The sequence below is a fragment of the Ilyonectria robusta genome, assembly GCF_021365365.1.
Source record: "Ilyonectria robusta strain PMI_751 chromosome Unknown BGZ61scaffold_6, whole genome shotgun sequence".
NCBI classification, from domain to species: Eukaryota; Fungi; Ascomycota; class Sordariomycetes; order Hypocreales; family Nectriaceae; genus Ilyonectria; species Ilyonectria robusta.
This window is the reverse complement of record NW_025764440.1, coordinates 115794-136618: the sequence shown is the minus strand read 5'-3', so window position 1 is coordinate 136618 and position 20825 is coordinate 115794. Positions and strand designations below refer to the sequence as shown.

Genomic DNA, 20825 nt, shown 5'->3' with positions numbered 1-20825 from the left:
CGGGCATGAGGGCTGCGAAACATGGCTGGATATACTGTTGATTGACTATCCACCATGTATCCACCTTCTACTGCTTGCTTCTCCCCAGCGCAAGGCCGGATTTGAACTTGGACAGAGACGGAAACATCCGAGAACGCCGAAGCATCGACTTCGGACCCATCCCATGGTGACAGGGAGCGGTGTCACGGTGGGGAACCCGGACAGAATACGGAATTCCATCTCCGCCGTCTCCACCAACGCGAGTGTGGGATGCATATATTTTTATCTTCAAAACATGGCGGAGTCTGATATTCTCCACCCGGCAACTCCGCCTGCTACATTATGCACATCTTGACCTGGAAAGTCCGACAACAACAACATACTGCGCCGCTGAACCACCCCTCGGAATGACGGTTGCGTCGTCATGCGTATTGTGCCCTAGGAATGACCAGCGGGCGTTTAGGCTAACGAGGTAGCGAAGCGTCACCAGTGGGGTGAAAGAGAAGACTTCAACTGACTCGCGCTGGTGTTGAATGCTTGTTGACATCACGGCGTAGCGGATCCTAATCTCTCCGCCAAGTCTATCCACAACCAATACGCCAAAGTCGGACTGGTTCTATTGTCCGTCCTACCGAGCCGACAATTACCTAGTTGCGCAATATGAAAACGGCCATATATTAATATACTACATACCATCTTCATTTGGTCTCACGAACTCTCATGCATTGCCGTCTTTCCATTATAATCCAGTAGTATTTACCAACCACAACATCATTTATCCCTTATTCTTTTTCTGCTGTGATGTCAATCACAATGCAGCTGCCAAGCCAGAGTATTCTTCAGAATACAAAACCGGCCGTGGCTGTGCCGGCTCTGCTTCTTCTAAGCGTAAGTGTCGAGATGCTCCAGGCTGGGTCGCTTCTTCGAATCACTGCGCTCACAGACCGAGGACTTTAGCTTTTTGGGTACCTATTATGGAGCGCCATTTACAACCTGTTCTTCCATCCCCTCAAGCGCTTTCCCGGGCCCAAGTCTTGGGCAATCAGCCGTATCCCATACACGAGAAGCTACCTTTCTGGAAGCGCCCACAAGAAGTTCCACAAGCTTCACCAGAAATACGGCCCTGTTGTCCGCGTAGCCCCGGACGAGTTGTCCTTCACCTCGGCAGAAGCATGGAAAGAAATCATGGGCCACCGCAAGGGCTCCAGTGATGAGAATGCTAAAGACGTCACCTTTTCGGCCGGCTGGGAGAACACCATTTTGGGGGCCAACCACGAGGACCACAGGCGCTATCGCCGAATCCTTTCCAATGGCTTCTCGGCCAAAGCCATGCAAGACCAACAGCCTATGATGATGAAGTATGTTGACCTGCTGTTACAGCGACTTCACGAGCAGTGCGAGGATGGCACAAAGGCGCTAGACTTGGTTTCCTGGTACAACTTTACAACCTTCGACATCATTGGCGATCTCGCCTTCGGAGAATCTTTCGGCTGCCTCGACAACTCCAACTACCATCCATGGGTATCTTTGATCTTCCAGTCCGTCAAGGCAGGCTCCTTCATGACGTCGATGAGACGACTGGGACGTGGTTTTGAAGTAGCCCTGAACCGGCTCATTCCCCGTCAGCTGCTCCAGAAAAGGGAGCAGCATATGCAGTTAGTGCGAGAAAAGGTTGCTCAGCGACTGGCCGCCGACAACGATCGACCCGACTTCATGGACACCATGATTCGCAAGGAGGGCGCCCTGGTTCGTCTAAATTCCTGCACACTCCCATGGTTTTCTTTCGTCCTGGATTGCCAAACCCACGGTCAAATTTAGACTGTAGAATCTACGCTAACTTTGAGCTCACAGAAAATGTCCTCAGATGAAATCCGGGCCCATGCCAACGTTCTCATCTTGGCTGGATCTGAAACAACTGCCACAACCCTGTCTGGCACGACATATCTTTTGTGCATGCATCCCACCATTCTTAGCAAGCTCGAGACTGAGGTTCGCACTGTCTTCAAGAGCGAGAGCGAGATCGACCTGTTCAGCGTCCAGAAACTGCCGTATATGCTGGCGGTCCTAGACGAGGCGATGCGAGTATATCCACCAGTACCAACCGCCATTCCACGGACAACACCCCCCAGCGGGAACACCATACTAGGCGAATATCTCCCCGGCAATGTAAGCAACACCCCTGCGAGCAGACGCTCAGAATCCATTCTTCTGTGGGTGCCTAGTATGCTTCAGAGTTGACCAACGGCCAATACGTAGGTCAAGTTGGGAATCTGGCAGTGGGCCATGAACCGTGACTCGAACAACTTCACCGACCCCGAGACTTTTATTCCCGAACGCTGGCTTGGCGACCCAAGATTCGCCAATGACAAGACCGACGCCCTGCAGCCGTTCTCCTTTGGGCCACGTAACTGCATAGGGAAGAAGTAAGCTTATGCCCCAGCCTATGACCCCTCCCAGTCATCATATACACATGCTAACGAGCGGATCTGTCTTTCACCTGCAGCCTTGCCTACGCGGAAAGTAGACTAATTCTTGCCCGGATGATCTGGAACTTTGATCTCAAGATCGCAGATGACAGCAGGAGATGGATCGAAGACAGCGAGATGTACATGATTTGGCAGAAAGACCCTCTCCACGTTTACCTTACACCGAGAAAGTTTGAAGGAAGTGAGTAAGTTTTGTTGTCTGGCGGCTTCTATACCGTGTCGATAGAAAAAGGAAGATATCTGTATCACTCAATTTGAAATTGTTGCTTCTTGTTCTGAAGTGAGCACCGTCGGCCGTTCACTCCTCTGTGCAGCTGGGTTGACCAATAGAGTTACATAATTTACAGCCGACACCATCGGCGGTTCAAAACTGAAAGGGCGGACGCGAGTGAAGTATACGGCAGTATACATTCGAGGATCTATCTGAACAGGACTCGACAGAGAAAGATATAGGGATGAACAACGCAAGCCACCTGAAGGGGTGGTTTAGCGATAATCATCAGATGATGGACTTGATACATGAGACAAACCTCACGTTTCAGTTTGAGTAAAGTTAAGACGAGAAGATTAAAGGCAGCTAAGATAAAGTCATAAGCTCTCAGTTTACTAAAAGACAAGCCTACCGAGAATGCCGCTAGCTGGACTGCAGTAGGACGGACTATCTGCGAGTCCCATGAGCGGTCTTCGTCCTGGCTCGTCAATTCCCAAAATTGGCTTCCCATGCCGCGTCGAGATTCCCATATCCAACCCCGCCATCCTCTTCATTAATCATCATTTCTACTTCCGTCCGTTTCAGAATCGGAATACTCCTCATCTGGTTCAGCCGATTCATTCGGCTGATCCACATCTTGTTGATCCCTCGCGAAAGATTCTTGTTGTTCTCGAACCCAATTATCCACAGCACCAACAGCGCCGTGTGGGTCATCCTGGTACATGAGTAGATATCCTTGAATTGCTGCAGGGCTGAAGAGAGACTCCGGAACCTTGTCCCTGAACTCGATTGCTACGGAACTCAATGATGATGTCGTCACCGGCATGGAATCTTTGGCGTGCGCCTCTTTGTCCATTCCAGAGGTTTTATCACATTGCGCCTCGGTATACATTTGTGTAAACAGTTGCATGATGGTCTCGGAAGTTGCAAGGCCAAACTTGACGGAAAAGTCGACTCGTCCTGGACGCAGGAGGGCAGGGTCAATGTCCTCAGTGTGATTTGAGGTCATAACGAGAACACGACCCTCCTGGGCACCAACACCATCAATAACGTTGAGCAGCCCCGAAAGCGATATCTTTTCTCGGCGCCCGCCCTTCTGAGGTCCGTCAGCCCCCGCGTCCCGACTTCGCTTGTTCGTGAGCCCGGTTGCGTCAATGTCTTCAAGCAAGACCAGGCAGGTACGAGGAAGATTGCGAAAAAGGGTGGCCAGGCTATCTTCGGAGAGACGAGGTGAGTTGAGGCTAATCATGTAAATATCCAGGCCCATCAATCCTGCCGCTGCAAGAGTCAGACTCGTCTTGCCTGTGCCTGGAGGCCCAGAGAAAAGGTAGCCGCGTCGATAAGGAATGCCCCGGGTGGCATACCAGCGTTTGGTTCTGGGGTTCAGATAGCGCTGGAGGTCTTTGATGAGCCCTTGCTTGATGGATTCACCTAGAGCGATCGTATACATGGGCCTTGTTGCTTTGGACATGCACTTTGTCCAACCCAACTCGTCGCCATAGGTCTTGGAGGCCCGGTAGATGCTGGTCCTTCCTCGTTCCCTCTCCAAGTACTCGATGCGGGCGTTGTAGATGAGGCGCTTGATGATTGTTGCGTCTCTCCCCAGGCAAGAAATAACGATCTTCTCGGCTCGGCGAGACCATGGCATCGAGTCTTGGCTCTCCATTGACCTTGTGAAGGTCAAGAAGCGATTCTCATAGCGGAAGAAATGAGTCCCCATGCCTGGGGTCCAGTGCAAAGGGCGGGCATTGTAGAGCGATATCTTTGAACGTAAATCATCGAGACTGGTCTCAGTGTCGACGTCACCAGAGGAGTCATCCGCTTCATGATCGTCTCTGGTCGGATTTCCATCGAACGAAAACGGCTCATGTTTGATGGTGCTGGATACGAAGAGGCGGTGGTTGTTCTGGGAAAGGCTGGTCCTGGCAACCCAACTCATGACATAATTGTAGATTTCATCTTGTGCTCCAATCTCAACGGTTGATATGAGCCGAGACTTGAGATGCTCTCCAAAAGCCTCGGTAATGTATGGGGTGACAAAGAGTAAGAAGGCAAAATGGGGCATGTAGGTTCCGCCGGGAAAGACGAGCTGCAGAAGCGTGGCAAGAGAGCCTTTGCTGAGGATATTCTCTGGAGAGTCCATATTGCTTTGACTTTGAAGGTTGAAGCGTTGAGGAACAGGACGAAAGTTGATTCTGGGAGGGCTATTTATGTAGAATCAGGCTCTGTAAAACTCGTCTCATGTCATGGGGCATGATACGGTGTCGCCTTGCTGCCTAGTGTCTGACATGCATAACCACAAGCTAGCTTGATGATGGTGTAGGAACAGTTGACGACTGAAAGAGTAACCAGAGGGCCAGGTCTGCCAATGGTAGCTGTTGATTTGTTGTCAATCACCCCACTCCCAGTAATGCATGGAGTATGTACAGATCACATGTGTCAGCAATCGAACATAGCTCAGGTCGCCATGACAGGGCGTGCTACTTAAGGGGCGTGGCTTTATGAATGAAGTCCGATTTGATTCGTGGCTTCGTACGGAGGGGGGGAAGCAATTTCCATCAGGGCGTCCATCATTGGAAGGATCCGGGGCAACTGCAGATCTCATCATGGGTATCCCTGTTTACGAAGCATCCACATTAGCTCGACTTTAGTTCGCGGACCACAATGCCGACCGACATTGCCAGGGAGGACCTACACAAACTGAGGGTTAGCAGCTAGCTTACTTGAGGGTTGGGTGGCGCTAGTGACCCTAAGCTGTGGGGTGGTCAAAAAATTACTAGCCTTTTAATTGGCTTGAGCTTTTTATTTTGTGGGCCCACCCCTCTACTAGATTTATATTAATGCATTGATAATGTATTAATAATGTATTATTAATATATTAATATATATATATATAAGTTAAAGAATTATATTAAAAATAAATATTTTTTTTTTAAAAATATAAAATAAAATTATAATATAATATATATTTTTAAAGTATTTAATTAAATAATTAAAATAAAGTTTTTTATATATATTTATATAATTATATCTAATAATATTAAATATAGTTAAAATTGTAACGGTCTCAAGGTAGTATATTGCAACTAGCTAGGCCACTCTACAGAGTATACCAAACTTAAGGAAAGAAGAAGAAGAGAAAGAGAGTAGAGGAGGTCCATCCATAAATATACTCGCCATGGTGGCTTAAAGGTAAAAAGTGGGCCACGAAAGGCCGAGGGTTCCCGAGGCCACCTACGGGCACAGCCCGTTACAATAGCCCCCCTCTTTTCGTTAACGATTGTTGTTGTCGTACAATTAATCATCGGTTATGTTGCCATGCGTTGCTTCATAGCGGTCCAGGGCTGCGGTATCGAGGAAGTTCTGAAGGGGTTCCCAAGTAGGGCGGACATAGCCAGTCCATTTGACTAGGAGCTGTGTCCGGTTTCGGATCTTTTTATCATTAAGAATTTCCTCGACCTGCCACTCGTTCTCGGTTTCGTCCACCTCGCGAACTAGGGCAGGGGGTTGAACATCATCCTGGACTTGAGAGGGTAGTGGATCATTGGCGGCCCTCTTTAATAACATGACATGGAAGACATTGTGGATACCCGGTGGCGTATCCAGCCGGCAGGCATGAGACCCAATCAACTCCGTAACAGTATATTTCGCGTTGAGCCAGTCAAGTTTCTTAGAGGGACGGTCTGTCGAGATGTTCTTAAGTCGTAACCAGACCTTGTCGCCCACTCTGAATTGCTCCGCCACTTGTCGGACTCGGTTGGCATGCTCCTCTTGTCGTTCCTGAGCAGACGCAATTGCGGCTTGCGCTACCTGGGAAGCCTCGTTCAATTTTGCAACAAATGTTTCTCCTCTTGCCACTGGGGATCGGCCATTGGTCCGTAGTAGTTCGTCAGGGTCGGTCAGGGAAATAAGGTCGACGTTATATCCGTGTGTCGCGAAGAACGGGCTCATTCCAGTGGAGGTTGCGTCCCGGTTATTTATTGCCAACATTGCTACTGGTAGCAAGGAGCTCCAATCTTCTTGCCAATACGTAGTAAAGGAACGTAGGTAACTTTCCACAACTTGATTGATTCTCTCAGTTGCTCCATCTGTCTCTGGGTGGTATGCTGTTGATAGTCGTCGCGTAATTCGAAGTAACTGACAAATTCGTTTCCACATATGGTTCACAAACTGGGTTCCTCGGTCCGAAACAATAGCTCTCGGGAGTCCATGGTGTCGGATTAGACATTGAAGGAGTGTATCTGCGACGGCCTGGGTTGTAATCGAAGCCATTGGTTCGAGTATCACATTCTTAAATAGTCGGTCTGTAATCACCATAATCGTAGTCGCTCTATTAGGTCCTGACGGGGGCAGGTCCGTAATAAAGTCAATCGAGAGCTCCGCCCAAGGGCGGTCAGGAATAGGGAGTGGCTTCAGCAGTCCCCTACGCTTCTCACGCCAAATGTTGGCTCGCCCACACACATTGCAATTCCGGAGGAATCTCCGGACATCTTGGCTTAGTCCTGGCCAAGTGAACTTCCGACTAATCAAGGCCTTCGTCATATCCCGCCCAGGGTGTCCAGCGAGATAAGAGTCATGAGTCTCCTGAATAACCTTGGTGCGTAGAGGCTCGTTGTACGGAATCCAGATTCGACCCCTCCAACAAAGGCGTTTTCCTTCATCAATAGAGCATTCAGCGAGCGAGATTGGTAAACTCCATTGAGACGGGAGTTGTCGTTCCCCATTTAGTACAGCCTGCCTGATTAACCAATATCGACTATTGGTGTTCAGTCCTTGGTCCCAAAGGTCCTTCAGGGGAGATTCAGTGAATGGATTCTCTGGCGGGTCTGATTTATCTGCTGGCTCATCTGTGTCCTGGTCTTGGTCTCCTGCTGATGTGAATCCAGCATATATCCTTGTCACTGATTTATTGACCTTGAGTTGTCGTCGTCCTTGACATCTCAAAAGCTGGAAGCTCCGGCCCATTAAACGATCGTCTTGGGGAGTCAGTGGCATATCCTGTTCCCTTCGTGACAGCGCATCCGGTACTAGGGCCTCCTTCCCTGGTCGATATTTCAGGGTAAAGCTGTACCTGGCCAAGATCTCTGCCCATCGGACTTGCCGTTCACTGAGCTGCCGCTTCTTCCGAAAGTACTCGAGGTTTTTGTGGTCCGTTATAATATCGAAAGATGGTGTGCTCCTAAGCTCCGGATCCCATTGTTCTAAACAACGAATAATAGCGAGTAGTTCCTTATCGTGAATTGGGTAATTTGACTCTGCTGGGGAATTCTTTTTCGAAAAGAAGGCTACTGGCCGTAGGAATCCTTCGTCATCGTACTGAGAGAGAGCTCCTCCGACTGCATAGCCTGATGAGTCTGCTTCTAAGACTGTCTTTCGTTCAGGATCCCATTGAGCCAGTATGGGTGCGCTGATTAACATAGCCTTCAGGGCTTTGAACGCCTCTTCGCATTGAGGAGTCCAGCTGAATGGAACTCCTTTCTTCGTTAAGGCTGTCAAGGGCATAGCAATAGTAGAAAAATGAGCGACGAATTCTCGATAATAATTGGCAAATCCAACGAAACTGCGAACTCCTTTTACCGATCGGGGACGTTCCCAGGCTTCCACAGCCTTGATCTTTTCGGGGTCCACACGGACACCTTCTCCGGCGTCCACGATAAATCCTAGGTACTTGACGCTCTTAGCCTCGAACTCGCATTTATCGATGTCGATCTGTAAGCCGGCTTCTTGTAGTTTTGCCAACACTTTCTTGACTTTCTTGCGGTGATCAGATAGGGAGCCACAAGAATAGATCAACACGTCATCGATGTAGGCTGAAACGAATTCATCGAGATATTCGCGTAGCGTGTGGTTAATATACCGTTGAAACGTGGCCGGGGCGCCCGTTAAACCAAAGGGAGTGACTAGCCATTCAAAAAGACCATACCGTGTACGAAAAGCAGTCTTCCATTCGTCCCCCTCTTTAACTCTGATTTTATGGAAAGCAGCAATCACGTCCAACTTCGTAAACCATCGAGCCTTTGATAGTGATCGTAGTGTTTCGCTAATCAATGGTAGCGGGTAACGGTCCTTGCGAGAAATCTCGTTCAACGCGCGGTAGTCGACACAAAAACGAAGTCCTCCACCAGGCTTTCGGACAAATAGGACGGGAGCACCTGCTGGTGAGGAACTCGTACGAACGAAGTTCTTTTCCAATAGTTCCGTCAAGGTCTTCCGTAAGACAATAAGCTCCTCTCTTGACATGCCGTATAATGGGCCCCAGGGGACAGCCTTCTCCTTGCCATTCTCGTCTTTCTCAATCTCAATAGCGTGATCTACCCCTGGCCGGTGTGGTGGCAACCGTTCAGCGGCTTTTCGGTCAAATAGGGGTAGGAATTGATGGTAGCAGGCTGGTAGCTTCTGTCGTGGGTCACTATGTTTCCTCGGTGCGAGGGCCCTCTCAATATCAGCCAAACTTGCGGAAAAGATTTGGAGAGGTCCTTGGTAGTGACCTCTAGTCCGGCGTGCTCGTCGTACTAGTCCAACGTAGACTGAGGCCATCTGTCGCTGAAGGGGATACTTCTCGTTCTCTTTAGGGTCCCTCTCTTTAACAACTAATCCGGAAGTTCCGATAACCAATTCACCCTTAGCGGGTGACATTGTGATCTGTTCATGGTCCATCCAAGGTCGGCCTAATAACACATCATCCTGCTGGCCAGGAATTATATAAAAGAAGGTCCGATTTCTCTTATGTCCGTCGATATCCGTACTTGCGTATGTAACGTACTTGATAGATTTTCTCGTAATGACGTTGACTTGCTCGAGGTCCCTCGGAGGGATTGGTATGCGTGGGAGGCTTAGGCGGTCTGCAAGGGATTGACTGATTGAGGCATAACAGTGGCAGCCGCTATCAGCGAGGGCTTTAGTGTAATAAGCTCCGTTGATTCCGAAATTGATGTAGAAAGCTTCACCGTCCATTTTCCTTTCAAACTTGTCCCATTGCTTCCTAGCCTCCTGATACCCCTGGTGCCGACTTTCGCCAGGGGTTATTCTTTTCCCGACCTGCCCTCCGATTGGTCCTTCGATATAAGATCAAACTCGTCATCGTCGTCGTCGGCCACAGCCGCTTTAGTAACAGGTTCGACTCTCTTAACTTCCGTCATAGCGGTACCCCTTAGGCTTCCCGGTCTCCGAGCCGGTTCCAGCGGGCACTTGCTAGACCAACACCCAGTCCGTCCACAACGCAAGCAGCGCTGTTCCTCTCGTCGACGATCTATTTCAGCCTGGTCTACCCACTTTGCTCGCTTGCCTTCCAGCTCTTTATTCGCCTTCTGGATCATACGGCTGATCTTTGTGGGTTCCCAGTCCATCTCATCCATCGTCGCCCCTTGGGATTTCTGTTCTCGTTGTCTCGGAGAAGGGGACCGCCTCTGGGCCCTAGGCTGATTCTGCTTCCGACCATACTCCAAGCTGTCGATCCTTGATCCCAGGATTTGTAGAGTTTTAACGTAACCTGGGTATTCCTTGGGTACATCCAGGCAACTGACCAACCGATCCCTCATCCGGTTATTCAGAGCACCTTCCAGGTAATTGATTTGTACAACGTCGGACCAAGTGGCTCCGCCACTATCAGCCAATTCCTTCTCAAACCGAGGGTGAAAAACTGCAAAGCTCTCGGTCTCCTTCTGCCTCAACCTCCGCAAACGATCAATGGCTCGTGATTGCGCATTCGGATCGCCGTAGCAGACGTTTAGGTATTCCATGTAGTCATCAGGGTTACGGGTACCTGCCTTGCCCCCTTGTTCGACATAAACAATCGTCATGTTCTGGGGCGTCTTCTCCAATCGGGAGTAGATGTAGGCAAATTGGTCAGCGTGCGTACCAATTGAAGGCCCATCTACAGACAACTTATTCTTCATCTCTAAGTACCATGCCCGGAAACCAGAGCGTAGCCCACCAAACTTAGGAGGGTCAGGCAACGATGGTTTCTTTCTCCTTGGTGGAACTTCGTCATGTGACGTATTCGCATTGGAAGTGGCCGGTGTTGCTTGAGCTGATTGGAGAGAAGAAACTTTCGACTGTAGTGACTGAATCTGAGCCTGATTGTCCCGGCGCTCAGCTTCTTGTTCTGCCCGAACTCTATTCAATTGCTCCAATAACTGGCGTTCTGATGGCGTCAGTTGGGTTTCGGATCCTTCGGGACCCCGCATCGAGAGGTCATCGTCCATCCTCATGTGATTACTGTGACGCTATAACCGCTGTAGTCGTCACTCCAGACCCCACGCCTCTTTCGCGATCGAGTTCGTATGGCTGTCTGGTTGAAATCCCTTCTCCCGTAACGTCCGCTGCAGAACCTACAGCACGGGAGGAATATGAACCCTTCGCCACTCGCTGAACCTGCCGCAGAATCTGCAGCACGAGGGCGGAAATATGAACCCTTCGCCGCTCGCTTATCCTACTGTAGAATCTACAGTACGAGGGCGGAAAATGTCGTCGTCGTCATCGAGATCCCTTCTCCCGTATACTAACGTCACGGGAGGAAAACGTCGTCGTCGTCGTACTTTCAACGAAAGGGAGAAAGGAAGTTTGGTATAATGTAACGGTCTCAAGGTAGTATATTGCAACTAGCTAGGCCACTCTACAGAGTATACCAAACTTAAGGAAAGAAGAAGAAGAGAAAGAGAGTAGAGGAGGTCCATCCATAAATATACTCGCCATGGTGGCTTAAAGGTAAAAAGTGGGCCACGAAAGGCCGAGGGTTCCCGAGGCCACCTACGGGCACAGCCCGTTACAAAAATATATCTATAAATGATATATATTTATATATAAATTTTTAAAAAATAGTAAATAAAATAATATATAAATTAATAATCTTATTTTAATTTATAAAAATTATTTAAAATATATTTATAATATTTAAGAATACCCCCATGGTGTAGCGGTTAAACACCTGGGACCTCTTTCAGAGAGGCTGTCGGTTCGAACCCGGCTGGGGGCACAGTAACTAAGGCAAAAATTTTAGAGGCTTTGGCACCCTCTAAAAATTGGAGCTTAAGAAGCTGAACCCGAGGCCTCCTCGTTAAAAGAGGCAATTGGCTAGTGTGGTCTGTACACAACCAATTAGAAAAAACAGCGTTGCTGGAAATACTGTTTGACTTATACTAGATGAGTGAGAAAAATTTACTGTTATAGCTACTGAATTAATTAGGGAAGGAGGTTTTTATAGGCAGCCTTAAGCTTATTTTCCTACCAAAAGTATAACCCAAGGACTGATAGAAATTACTGTTTGAAATTTACTGTATCCTTCTAGATCTATCTAAATAGGTATTTGAGTTAGAAGAAGAAAAATATACAACTATTCCACATAATATTTAAGAATTTTACTTGATATTTATATTTATATAGTAATCTATTAATAATGCATTATTAATGCATTATTATATATGAGACTAACTTTACCTGTGGGTTGCTCCACAATTATAGCCTTCTAGCCAATTAAATCGCTATTCGCATCCCACTGCCAAGCTTTTTTCCGCCCCACTTTAAACCCTGCAAAATGGCCCACCCCTCAAGGAAGCTAGCTGCTAACCCTCAGTTTGTGTACATCCACATTGCCAGGTTGGCTGAGCTTTCGTTCTCCAACACCTCGGCTCTGGAGAGGTCATACGGAGGATTACTGCGGATTGCGAAACGACACGTACAAAAAATGAAAAATTATCGGGGAGGCCCGGACCTCTTACAAGTGTCGAAAGCATATGCTTTAGATGCTGTATGGAACATTGCGCTGGTCGTGGACAATATTTCGTCCTTTTACGGCGATATCCAGGCTGTGGATCGGTTTAGAGCCATTGTCAGCGACTTCTAGCACATTTTTCATCACACCGTGTGGGAATATGTGTCCGGTAGACTTTTTTAGGAGATGATAAACGAGTTTTCTGTGCACGGCTTTGATCGCAACGACTGTGACTTCAGCGCTATCCGCAAGATGCCTTACCTCGGCGCGGTGGTGGCTGAATTACTTCGGGGTACCCTCCGATGTCATCCACGGCACGAAAAATGATGACGCCCATTACAATCGAAACTCGAACAAAGGGTCCATATAAATCTCTTGGGTATTGCTGACCTGTAGTTTACCCAAGTTATACCACTGCAATACGAGATTCGCGAAGTCCCAGCCTGATTTGCGAATGAATTTGTCGGAAACGTTACGAGATGCATCATTTTGGCAGATTGGATCGGGATGGAACCGAAACTTGTGGTTTAGCTGGTTGTAACAAATTACAGATTCTATGGTGCTTTTTGTGTGTTAAAACAGTACTCTATCTCTATATGTATTAAGAATACTGTATACTATACCATTCACAATTATACTTTGGGGAATATATGAGTGTTACTAACTAATGGTGGGTGGTATAAATATTTAACCCTAACACCCGTCCAGACGATTCCTCAGAGAAACATCTCAAGTAAGGGTGGGGTCGGCTACTCGCGAGATTTGCATAGTCCTTAAGCGCTCTACATGGATGACTGGGTGAAGAGGGCATGATGTTCCCCAAATGAGCTCTCTCTTGCAACATACTTTTTATTTATCCCATTAAGAGGTCTGACTCAGGCTGATTTCCTGGACCTTCCTAGGAAAACCATATCCAACATCGATATCTCCTATGACAGTGCTGGGCTTCCTCGGGATATTGTATGAGGACCATATAAGTGCATGTACAAGCTCTGTAGATGCGATAATCCAGATAGCTCCAAGATGTTTGACCGTCCTGATCTCCCTACTAAGTCCACATCATCAAGAAAGAAGCAACAGTTTAAAGGGAGGTTGTCTTTAGACCAAGCCTAGGAACGGTGTGTATTCAAAGAGACACCTCGTGGTTAAACAAAGTTTCCTTCAGTTCATTATTTACCCAAGTTGCAACATGCTCCCGTACATCTTACAGACGTTGGCCATATGGCCTAATTCGATAGCACTGGCGCCTTGCCAATCCAATCAGACGTATTATTCATTTCCTTCAAAACCCATGCTGCCATGCTTTTTCTGGATAGAAACATCCCATCCTTGCCGGACCCCGTGAACGTGGCAGTCACTGGTGCCTCAACACCGTTCCCAAGAAAAGGGACCCGGAAGAGGGTCCATTTCAACTGTGAGATCTCTTGAGATGTAACAAAGCTGCCCAATCCCGTAAACTCGTCATAGGCGGACCCTCCGATGATCTTGATGAGAACAATCGACAGTTTCCACTTCAAAGCGCCTTTGTCGCCTGGCGCTGTGAATGAACACGTGCCGAGCACCAAAGCTCTTTCGAACTGGTTAGCGATCAGGAGTGGGAATATCAATTTCATTGCATCCGTGACGGGCTGTATGGACTGTTAATTCGATTTCATAAGTTCGGTAGGAAGGAGTGTGACGGATGCCTAGATAACTCATCCGGGATAACGCACTGTGCCTTTCGAGTTCGCAACGGGTCCTGCAAACGAGACAAAAATCTTGGCTCCAGATGAAATGGCCCGTCGTAAGCCGGATTCATCGTCGAGGGCGCCTTGAACGACGGTCACATTTGCATTGTTGCTAATACCAGGAGGTAGCTTGGAAGGATTCCGTATGTAGAGTGTTAATCGGTGTCCCTCCTTAAGGGCGGCGGAACAGAATTGCAACCCTGATGGGCCTAGATATCGTTATTGATACAAATGTCAACGCGAAAATTGCAGAAAATCAAGAACTCACCAGTAGCTCCGATGACTAAAATGTGCGCCACCGCCATAATTAAACACTGCCGTCACTGCCTTGACGTAATATCCTAAAAGAAAAGAAATAGACCACCCAGGGATATAAGGCTTATATGCTTCGTGATTGAGTGGTGGAGTTGGTGGGGGGCTAGCGGAGGTGGGTGGAAGGCTTGGGCAGGGATTGCGGAGATCAATGGGATCACGGTGGATATCATCGGGCTTCGGGCTTCATTTATCCCGTTGGTTAGTTGCAGTCAAACGCCAAGCGCTATCTTGTTCTTTGATTTACTCTAGTGTCTCGGCCGTTGAAGTTATTAAACCCAGAAGCGAGTCCAAACATGGACAAGCACTACACATTGCTCCTGGGCTCTTGGCTCCCCCCGGCCACGATGCAATCCATCCACGTCTCGGAAGCTATGTCCAGGCTGAAATACGCCAGCCTTTCGTCGTCCACCAGGTATGTTCTCGGGAGTGCGGGATACCACCTTATCTGGCACTATCCTTGCCAACGCTTGGCCGCTGAGCCAGCACTTGTCCATCCTGTGTTCGCTGAAATCGCCGAGATCCATTCCTCGGTGCTTGATTTCCCTGTTAGTGTTTCTAGGAGCTTGCTGACCAGCGGTATACTGTCCGCGGTAGAGCCCATAATTCCCGAACGGACCTTGAGCGGCGTCATGAGGTGCGCATCTTTCTAGGTCTGAGGACCTTCTGAGTAGAAGCTCCCGCATGCGTCGGCGGCGGCGGCAGAGAAGTCGTCGCTCATCAACAGGCTATGCCTTTGCGTTCTGCTGGGTATAGAATAAGCCGGCCTCTAGCAGGTCCAACTTCTCCGTTGGCCACTTGACGCCACTATCTTGAGGATCTCGTGAGCATCAGAAGGGAAAACGCCTGTAGCTCTCAAACATTGAATAACCGGAGTAGACATGTTAAACGGGCCTGCATATACCTCTCACGTGGTCACTGATTTCGATAGCCTCCGCAATGACAGCCAGGTCTTCAAAGTCCTCGTGCGATCTAGAAGGGGGAAGTCGCAGTTGGCGATCTCAGGGTTCCCAACGAAACAAGCATTCCCCGGTCGACCAGAGGGATCGATGGCTGTGTCGACCTATTAAAGGAAGATCTGCCACGCTGCGTTTTTAGCGAAAAGAAACGATTGGGATTCCCAGTGTCGATCGCTTAACCGCTCCAGCTTATGGTTCTCGAGATGCGGCCACAGGTGAGATTTAAAGTTGGACTGTTGGCACAAGGACTGAGGAAATCTATGACCGAAGAAGAACTATCCTTTTCGTTGATATCTAGAAAACGGACAGCACCAAGGATGCATCTGACTCATATGCTTGGTAATCAAGCGGCGGAGTTGATAGAAGGCTAGCGGAGGTGAGTGGAAAGCTTGCGGAGATCAATGGGTTATAGCCAGGGGGGAAGTTTCAAATTCTACGATGGAGGAATTTGATGCTTGGCATTGTCAGGCTTCTGGATGATTCAATTCTTGTGTCCGCCAAGTCTTAGCCCATGGCAGGTCTCGAACCTGATGAGCTGTTATGTTCTGCCAAGCGTATCACATCTGACCATCGCTACGTATTCCAATACATGATCGACACGGCATCTTCAGTCCGCACGACCTAATCCTCAACCTTATCTATTCCCAATATGATTGTGAACAAATGGCGTGCGAACTCATCAACCTACGAGGCGGTCACGCCGCGCGTGACCGACGACTGGCTATCTAGACTATAGATGAACAAGGGGTCTTGTTGATGGACTGGAGCCTTCCAGCGCGCAGGTGAGGTTGCGCGTCCTATAGCGCTGCACGGGTGGTGATGTAGACATCGCCCGAAAATGTGGATGGCCATTCGCCTTTGTAACAATAATAAACACCGGTGGCGATCCTGCACAGTAGCCACATTCGCCGGATGGACTCGGAGAGGGCAAAGGCGCGATATAGCCCGGGCACTGCATCAATACCCCAGTCTGATAACCGGACTCGGGACTTATTGATAATAGAAAATCCTCTATCAATAGGCTTCCGTCTCTCTCAATAGATTGGTGTGTATTTCAAGTCAAGAACTCTATACATCTAAAACTCTCTTAATCAGGCCAGAAACGCCACCTGCAGCATAGCCAAGCGGTCCTAGTGCATTGCGAGCAATAACTGCTTCAGGGCCCCCTGATTCCAAAGCCATGCGCATGTCGCTCGAAATCTTATACTTTTCCCAGCCCAGTTGCATCGTGATATGCTGGGAGCTTCCATCCGTAACCATGTTCATGTAGTCATCCGCATCTCCGCGGCCCTTGTTACTGACCGGATCTATTCGAAACCTCAAATCCTGCATCTGGTAGCTCCGCTTCATACTGGGCTGCTCACCAGCGAGCGGTCGAACAGGGAGACTTTCGATGATGGGGTCTGCAGTGAGCACTGTACTCATGACAAGACCAACGCAGTCCTTGTCCATGCCCTCGAACCGTGGAAACGGCACCTTGCAGCAGAGTTTATCATGCGTTCCCTCGGCGGGTCTGTGATGGTTGCGCCGGCCGTAGATATCGCCAAGATAGTCCCGGAATCCACCAGGCTGATCAAAAAAAGACCATGTCAAGCGGACCTCGTCTCCATACATGTAGCGGTCTGCGCGAGTGCTCGTACGGGCCGACGTCCGCTGGAGACGTCAGGAGCACGGTTCTTCGTTACTGATTATCGTTGGCATGAAAACGCCTTGGGCGTTGCGGTACACAGCCAACTGTAGATTGGCACCAGTCTCCGCGGCTTTTGATTTGATGCATATTTGAGTATCTAGACCGATCTGTAGCACGCCATGGCAGTTTAGTCACCGGTGAGGCTGTTACGTGTTGGTCCGGCAATACATACACTATGTCCTTAAGCAATTTCGAGTCTCCAAACAGAGTAAGGCAATGTGTCATCACTACTTGTGCCTTGAGATCCAGTCAGAAATGCCATAGTGCAACCAGGATGTTAATCTACTTGCCAGTGTTCTTGCTTTGAGGGAACATCAACAAGGGCGCCTCTGTACTGCTTGATTTCAGCCCTAGGTACTGATTCGGCTTGATGGATGCTAGAGCATCAGGCGTATTCTTACCAATACGGGTATAAAAGTGCATCCGTGGTGGAAATTTCGGCCTGTACTGCGCCATAGCACATGTTAAACACCAGGCCGAATGGGTCAAGATCAAAATCCGGACATATAGCCTGACTGAGCAAAAATAATAACTTTCTCGGCTGATACCATTTGGTCAAATAGATCTCTGTGAGGTCTCAAAAGAACGGGCCAAAAGACTGTCAATTGAATAAGACGCTAAAAGGGGCGATTCTTAATAACAGGTCTTGTACGGGACCTTCCTAATTTTTGGTCCCAATAGGTCAGGCCACTGGTCCTTACCTGGTACGGTATTTCCTGTTAAAGGAAGCCGTCAATCCTAGCCCTAGTGGCTGCAAGGGTCTGATCAGATGACCTTTATCCCCAAAGACCGGAAAACCCCGACTCATTATTTCTAGTCAGCCTCTGCAAACTCTTATATAGTTACTTAGACTACTGTTGTGATGGTGCTGACAGACACACGGGAGTTTAATGACAGTAGGTCCAGCCTGCCTGACTAGATACTACTTAAAGGTGAAGCCCAGCCTCTATGAGAAAGGGCATGCTTTTTCCTTTTTTCAATTTGAATTTTTCGAGACAATCTTGGTCGCTTAATTTGCCCTTTGACCAGCTGTCGCAACAGCTCTTATCTCTTCCTTATTGATCTTTCCTATCTTATTTTAGTCAGAAGCACTTAATCAGATACTTGACGTTTCTTTCTTATTGATTTCCCTCTGCTGGTCTTGACTGCTAGACCTCCTTTTGCCCTGCACTGTAGGGTATCCCGGACTCTCGATGTTGCAGGCTCTGTCCGCACTAAGTGCTTCTCCCAACCAACAAACCCAACCAACAAACTATTCTGCAGGGGTCGTGGCCTCGCAAATTAATACTGATCTAACTGCGTCGGGTGTCGCCGGGCACCGATTAATTAAGTAAGCCCTGTGAGCCATTTTATGTTTTCAGCCCGCTCCGTTCCTCAAGGCACAAGTTCCCTCATCACTTCATTGCCCAAGGTGCTGAACCACATGCTCCCTGTTGACAAACCTCGCTAGCGCATCCGATATATCTTTTCTTGCTTTACTATTGCGCATTTAGGCCGTTTTTCAGGAGGAAATGGCCAATGACGACAGCACTTCAGGGTCCTCCTGTCTCCCCAGTGTGGCACCACTTGAGCTAGATGCTGGTAGGGGCCTCCATATAACTCATCCTGATGGTATAACTGACTGGTTTAGCCCGGGATAAGCAATTCAAATGCATCCTAGACAAGCTTTGCGATACTGAGACGTTTAGCTCATCGTTATGCCCAACAATCTTCATTGTATATGCGCATGACAATGAACATAAAGAACGGGCCAACAGTCACTACGTCCGTCGCCTGATCCAGTGGCTTGGATCCAGCGGGGCTCTTCTCTTTTCAGACAGGAGACCAGTGCTAGCATCCACGCCTCGGGCGGGAAGGAATACTGCTGTTCACGACATAGTCGAGAACCAGCTCTATCTCCTACCGTCCCGAAATCCTCAGATATCCATCAAGGCCATGGCCACCGTAGACCGAGTTATAGTATGTGGCTCTGAAGTCCTTAGGGGATACTGTACTAGCGAATTTGCTACTACATACATCAGTGCCGTTGAGGCTTGCCACGAGGATTGCACACCAGACTTCCCGCTGCGCATGAAGAACCTCGTGGACAAACAGAGCAATCATGCCGAATTTCACCATGTGCTGACCGAGATCGCCTTCCTTAAGATAAGGAGTTCCCTTGGAAAACAGCTTAGCATCATTCCCATCTCATTTGATACCCTCACAGATGATCGCATGGACTATTTGTTTTTCCTACATGGCACCCAGCTTGTGATACAGCCTAAGTCTCCCGGAGGAGAGGAATCGCTGCGCAAGCTTTTCTTCAAACTCGTACTCCGACTTTACTCATCAGAGCACAATGATCAGCACGAATACATCACGCAATACAGTGAATGGTACTCCAGTTTCAGCCGGCGATTAGAAGCGGAAGCCGCAATCAACCGAGAAAATATCGAAATCATCACGAATGATGAAAGAACCAAATTTGAAAACAGTATGGACAGAAATCGTCTTCGCAGCCAGCGTTACATTAGACAACAGAAGAATATTGCAGGTTGGGACATTGCTGGTATGTAGTCCGCAACGCACTCGTTTGACACGAGCACGCAGTACCACTGAGTCTATTACCCATCTATTCACTGTGTGCTAATGGGTAGTTGCAAAGACTACAAACTGCCGCACGCGAAAAACACAGATTTCGTTCATCGCCCTGCCATACACAGGAAGATTGAAAAACTCCTTGAACGTGAAGATCCTGAGCACAATTTGCGCATTGGACTTGTAGGAATGGGTGGCTGCGGGTCAGTGTTTCCAATCAAAGTCCGGTTGATGAGATATTCTAACTTAGTTCATTGTCATCAGGAAGACAGAGGTTGCCCTAGATTTGGCTTACAAATGGCGTGGGGACTACCACGTTTTCTGGGTCGACGGGGCCAATTTCATGAATGCTTATTCCACTCTCGCCTGTTCAATTCGCGCTGCCTCGGACCAAATGGATGAATATCGAGCCTGTCGAAGCCTCACGGACTGGTTGGATTCTGAGGAGTCGGGAAATTGGAGAATGATCATCGACAATCTTGACGAATGGAAATCTCTACCACCAGATGTCATCCCGATGCACCGGGGTATCATACTCATCACTTCCCGGGACAAACGCATCGAAAACAGCCCAGTCATACGTCTCGGCAAAATAGTTGAGATTGACGGAATGTCAGAACCCGAAGCTGAGGAGTTGTTCGGGCGATTGGTGCCGAGTGTTGCAGGAGGCCCAGATCGAGAATTGCTCAAGCTACTTGACTACCTGCCTCTCGCTATCATTCATGCTGCAGGCTACATTTCAAATACTCAAGTCTCCGCTAATACACTCCTCAAGAAGATCCGGTATGGACCCTCTGCGGTGACTGTAATCAGCAACGGTCCGCCAACCACGAGGATTTCAAATACTCTTCCACAGCAGCACCTCGAACAAATTTTGAACGCCTCATTCGAAAAGATTTGTTAGGAAAACGAAAAGTCATGGGATATGCTTCGCGTCATGTCTTTTCTCAGTGTTGGGTGGATTCCTGACACCTTATTGAGCGGCGGAAGAGAAATTTTCGGTGTGGCAGATGAGCATGCCTTTCGCGAGGCGTTAGGAGTCCTGCTCCGTCACAGTTTGATCTCCAGGAAATATCAGGACACTGAAGGATATTGTCTTCATCGTCTTACGGCTCTATTTGCTCTTCATCATGCAAGTGGAGACATGAACGATCGCCGACGTCTACACGAGCTCG

At 48.5% G+C, this 20825-nt stretch overlaps 5 protein-coding genes and 1 pseudogene across 6 annotated transcripts; 3 read left to right on the top strand and 3 right to left on the bottom strand.

Moving 5' to 3' along the window:
- Positions 1-792: 792 nt before the first annotated feature.
- Positions 793-2654, top strand: BGZ61DRAFT_492152 (cytochrome P450; the record flags this gene model as incomplete). Its single annotated transcript, XM_046250516.1, has 5 exons — positions 793-867; positions 937-1725; positions 1831-2145; positions 2242-2402; positions 2483-2654. 5 exons carry the CDS (start codon positions 793-795, stop codon positions 2652-2654), a joined length of 1512 nt encoding a protein of 503 aa, XP_046106478.1.
- A 291-nt stretch (positions 2655-2945) lies between these two features.
- Positions 2946-4838, bottom strand: BGZ61DRAFT_447326 (BCS1 N terminal-domain-containing protein). Its single transcript, XM_046245318.1, has one exon. The coding sequence runs from the start codon at positions 4817-4819 to the stop codon at positions 3230-3232; it is 1590 nt and encodes a 529-aa protein (XP_046106477.1). The 5' UTR covers positions 4820-4838; the 3' UTR covers positions 2946-3229.
- A 6738-nt stretch (positions 4839-11576) lies between these two features.
- BGZ61DRAFT_t95 lies at positions 11577-11650 on the top strand (annotated as a pseudogene). The gene has a single exon. The product of its transcript is annotated as a tRNA-OTHER (tRNA).
- A 1961-nt stretch (positions 11651-13611) lies between these two features.
- On the bottom strand, positions 13612-14417 carry BGZ61DRAFT_492150 (uncharacterized protein; the record flags this gene model as incomplete). Its single annotated transcript, XM_046250515.1, has 3 exons — positions 13612-14013; positions 14098-14321; positions 14381-14417. 3 exons carry the CDS (start codon positions 14415-14417, stop codon positions 13612-13614), a joined length of 663 nt encoding a protein of 220 aa, XP_046106476.1.
- A 2034-nt stretch (positions 14418-16451) lies between these two features.
- Positions 16452-16997, bottom strand: BGZ61DRAFT_475591 (uncharacterized protein; the record flags this gene model as incomplete). The annotated part of the gene is made up of 1 exon (XM_046248716.1): positions 16452-16997. The coding sequence occupies one exon, from the start codon at positions 16995-16997 to the stop codon at positions 16452-16454; it is 546 nt and encodes a 181-aa protein (XP_046106475.1).
- A 1461-nt stretch (positions 16998-18458) lies between these two features.
- On the top strand, positions 18459-20554 carry BGZ61DRAFT_586444 (P-loop containing nucleoside triphosphate hydrolase protein; the record flags this gene model as incomplete). Its single annotated transcript, XM_046256447.1, has 4 exons — positions 18459-18654; positions 18704-19621; positions 19718-19853; positions 19915-20554. The coding sequence occupies exons 1-4, from the start codon at positions 18585-18587 to the stop codon at positions 20552-20554; spliced, it is 1764 nt and encodes a 587-aa protein (XP_046106474.1). The 5' UTR covers positions 18459-18584.
- Positions 20555-20825: the final 271 nt, after the last annotated feature.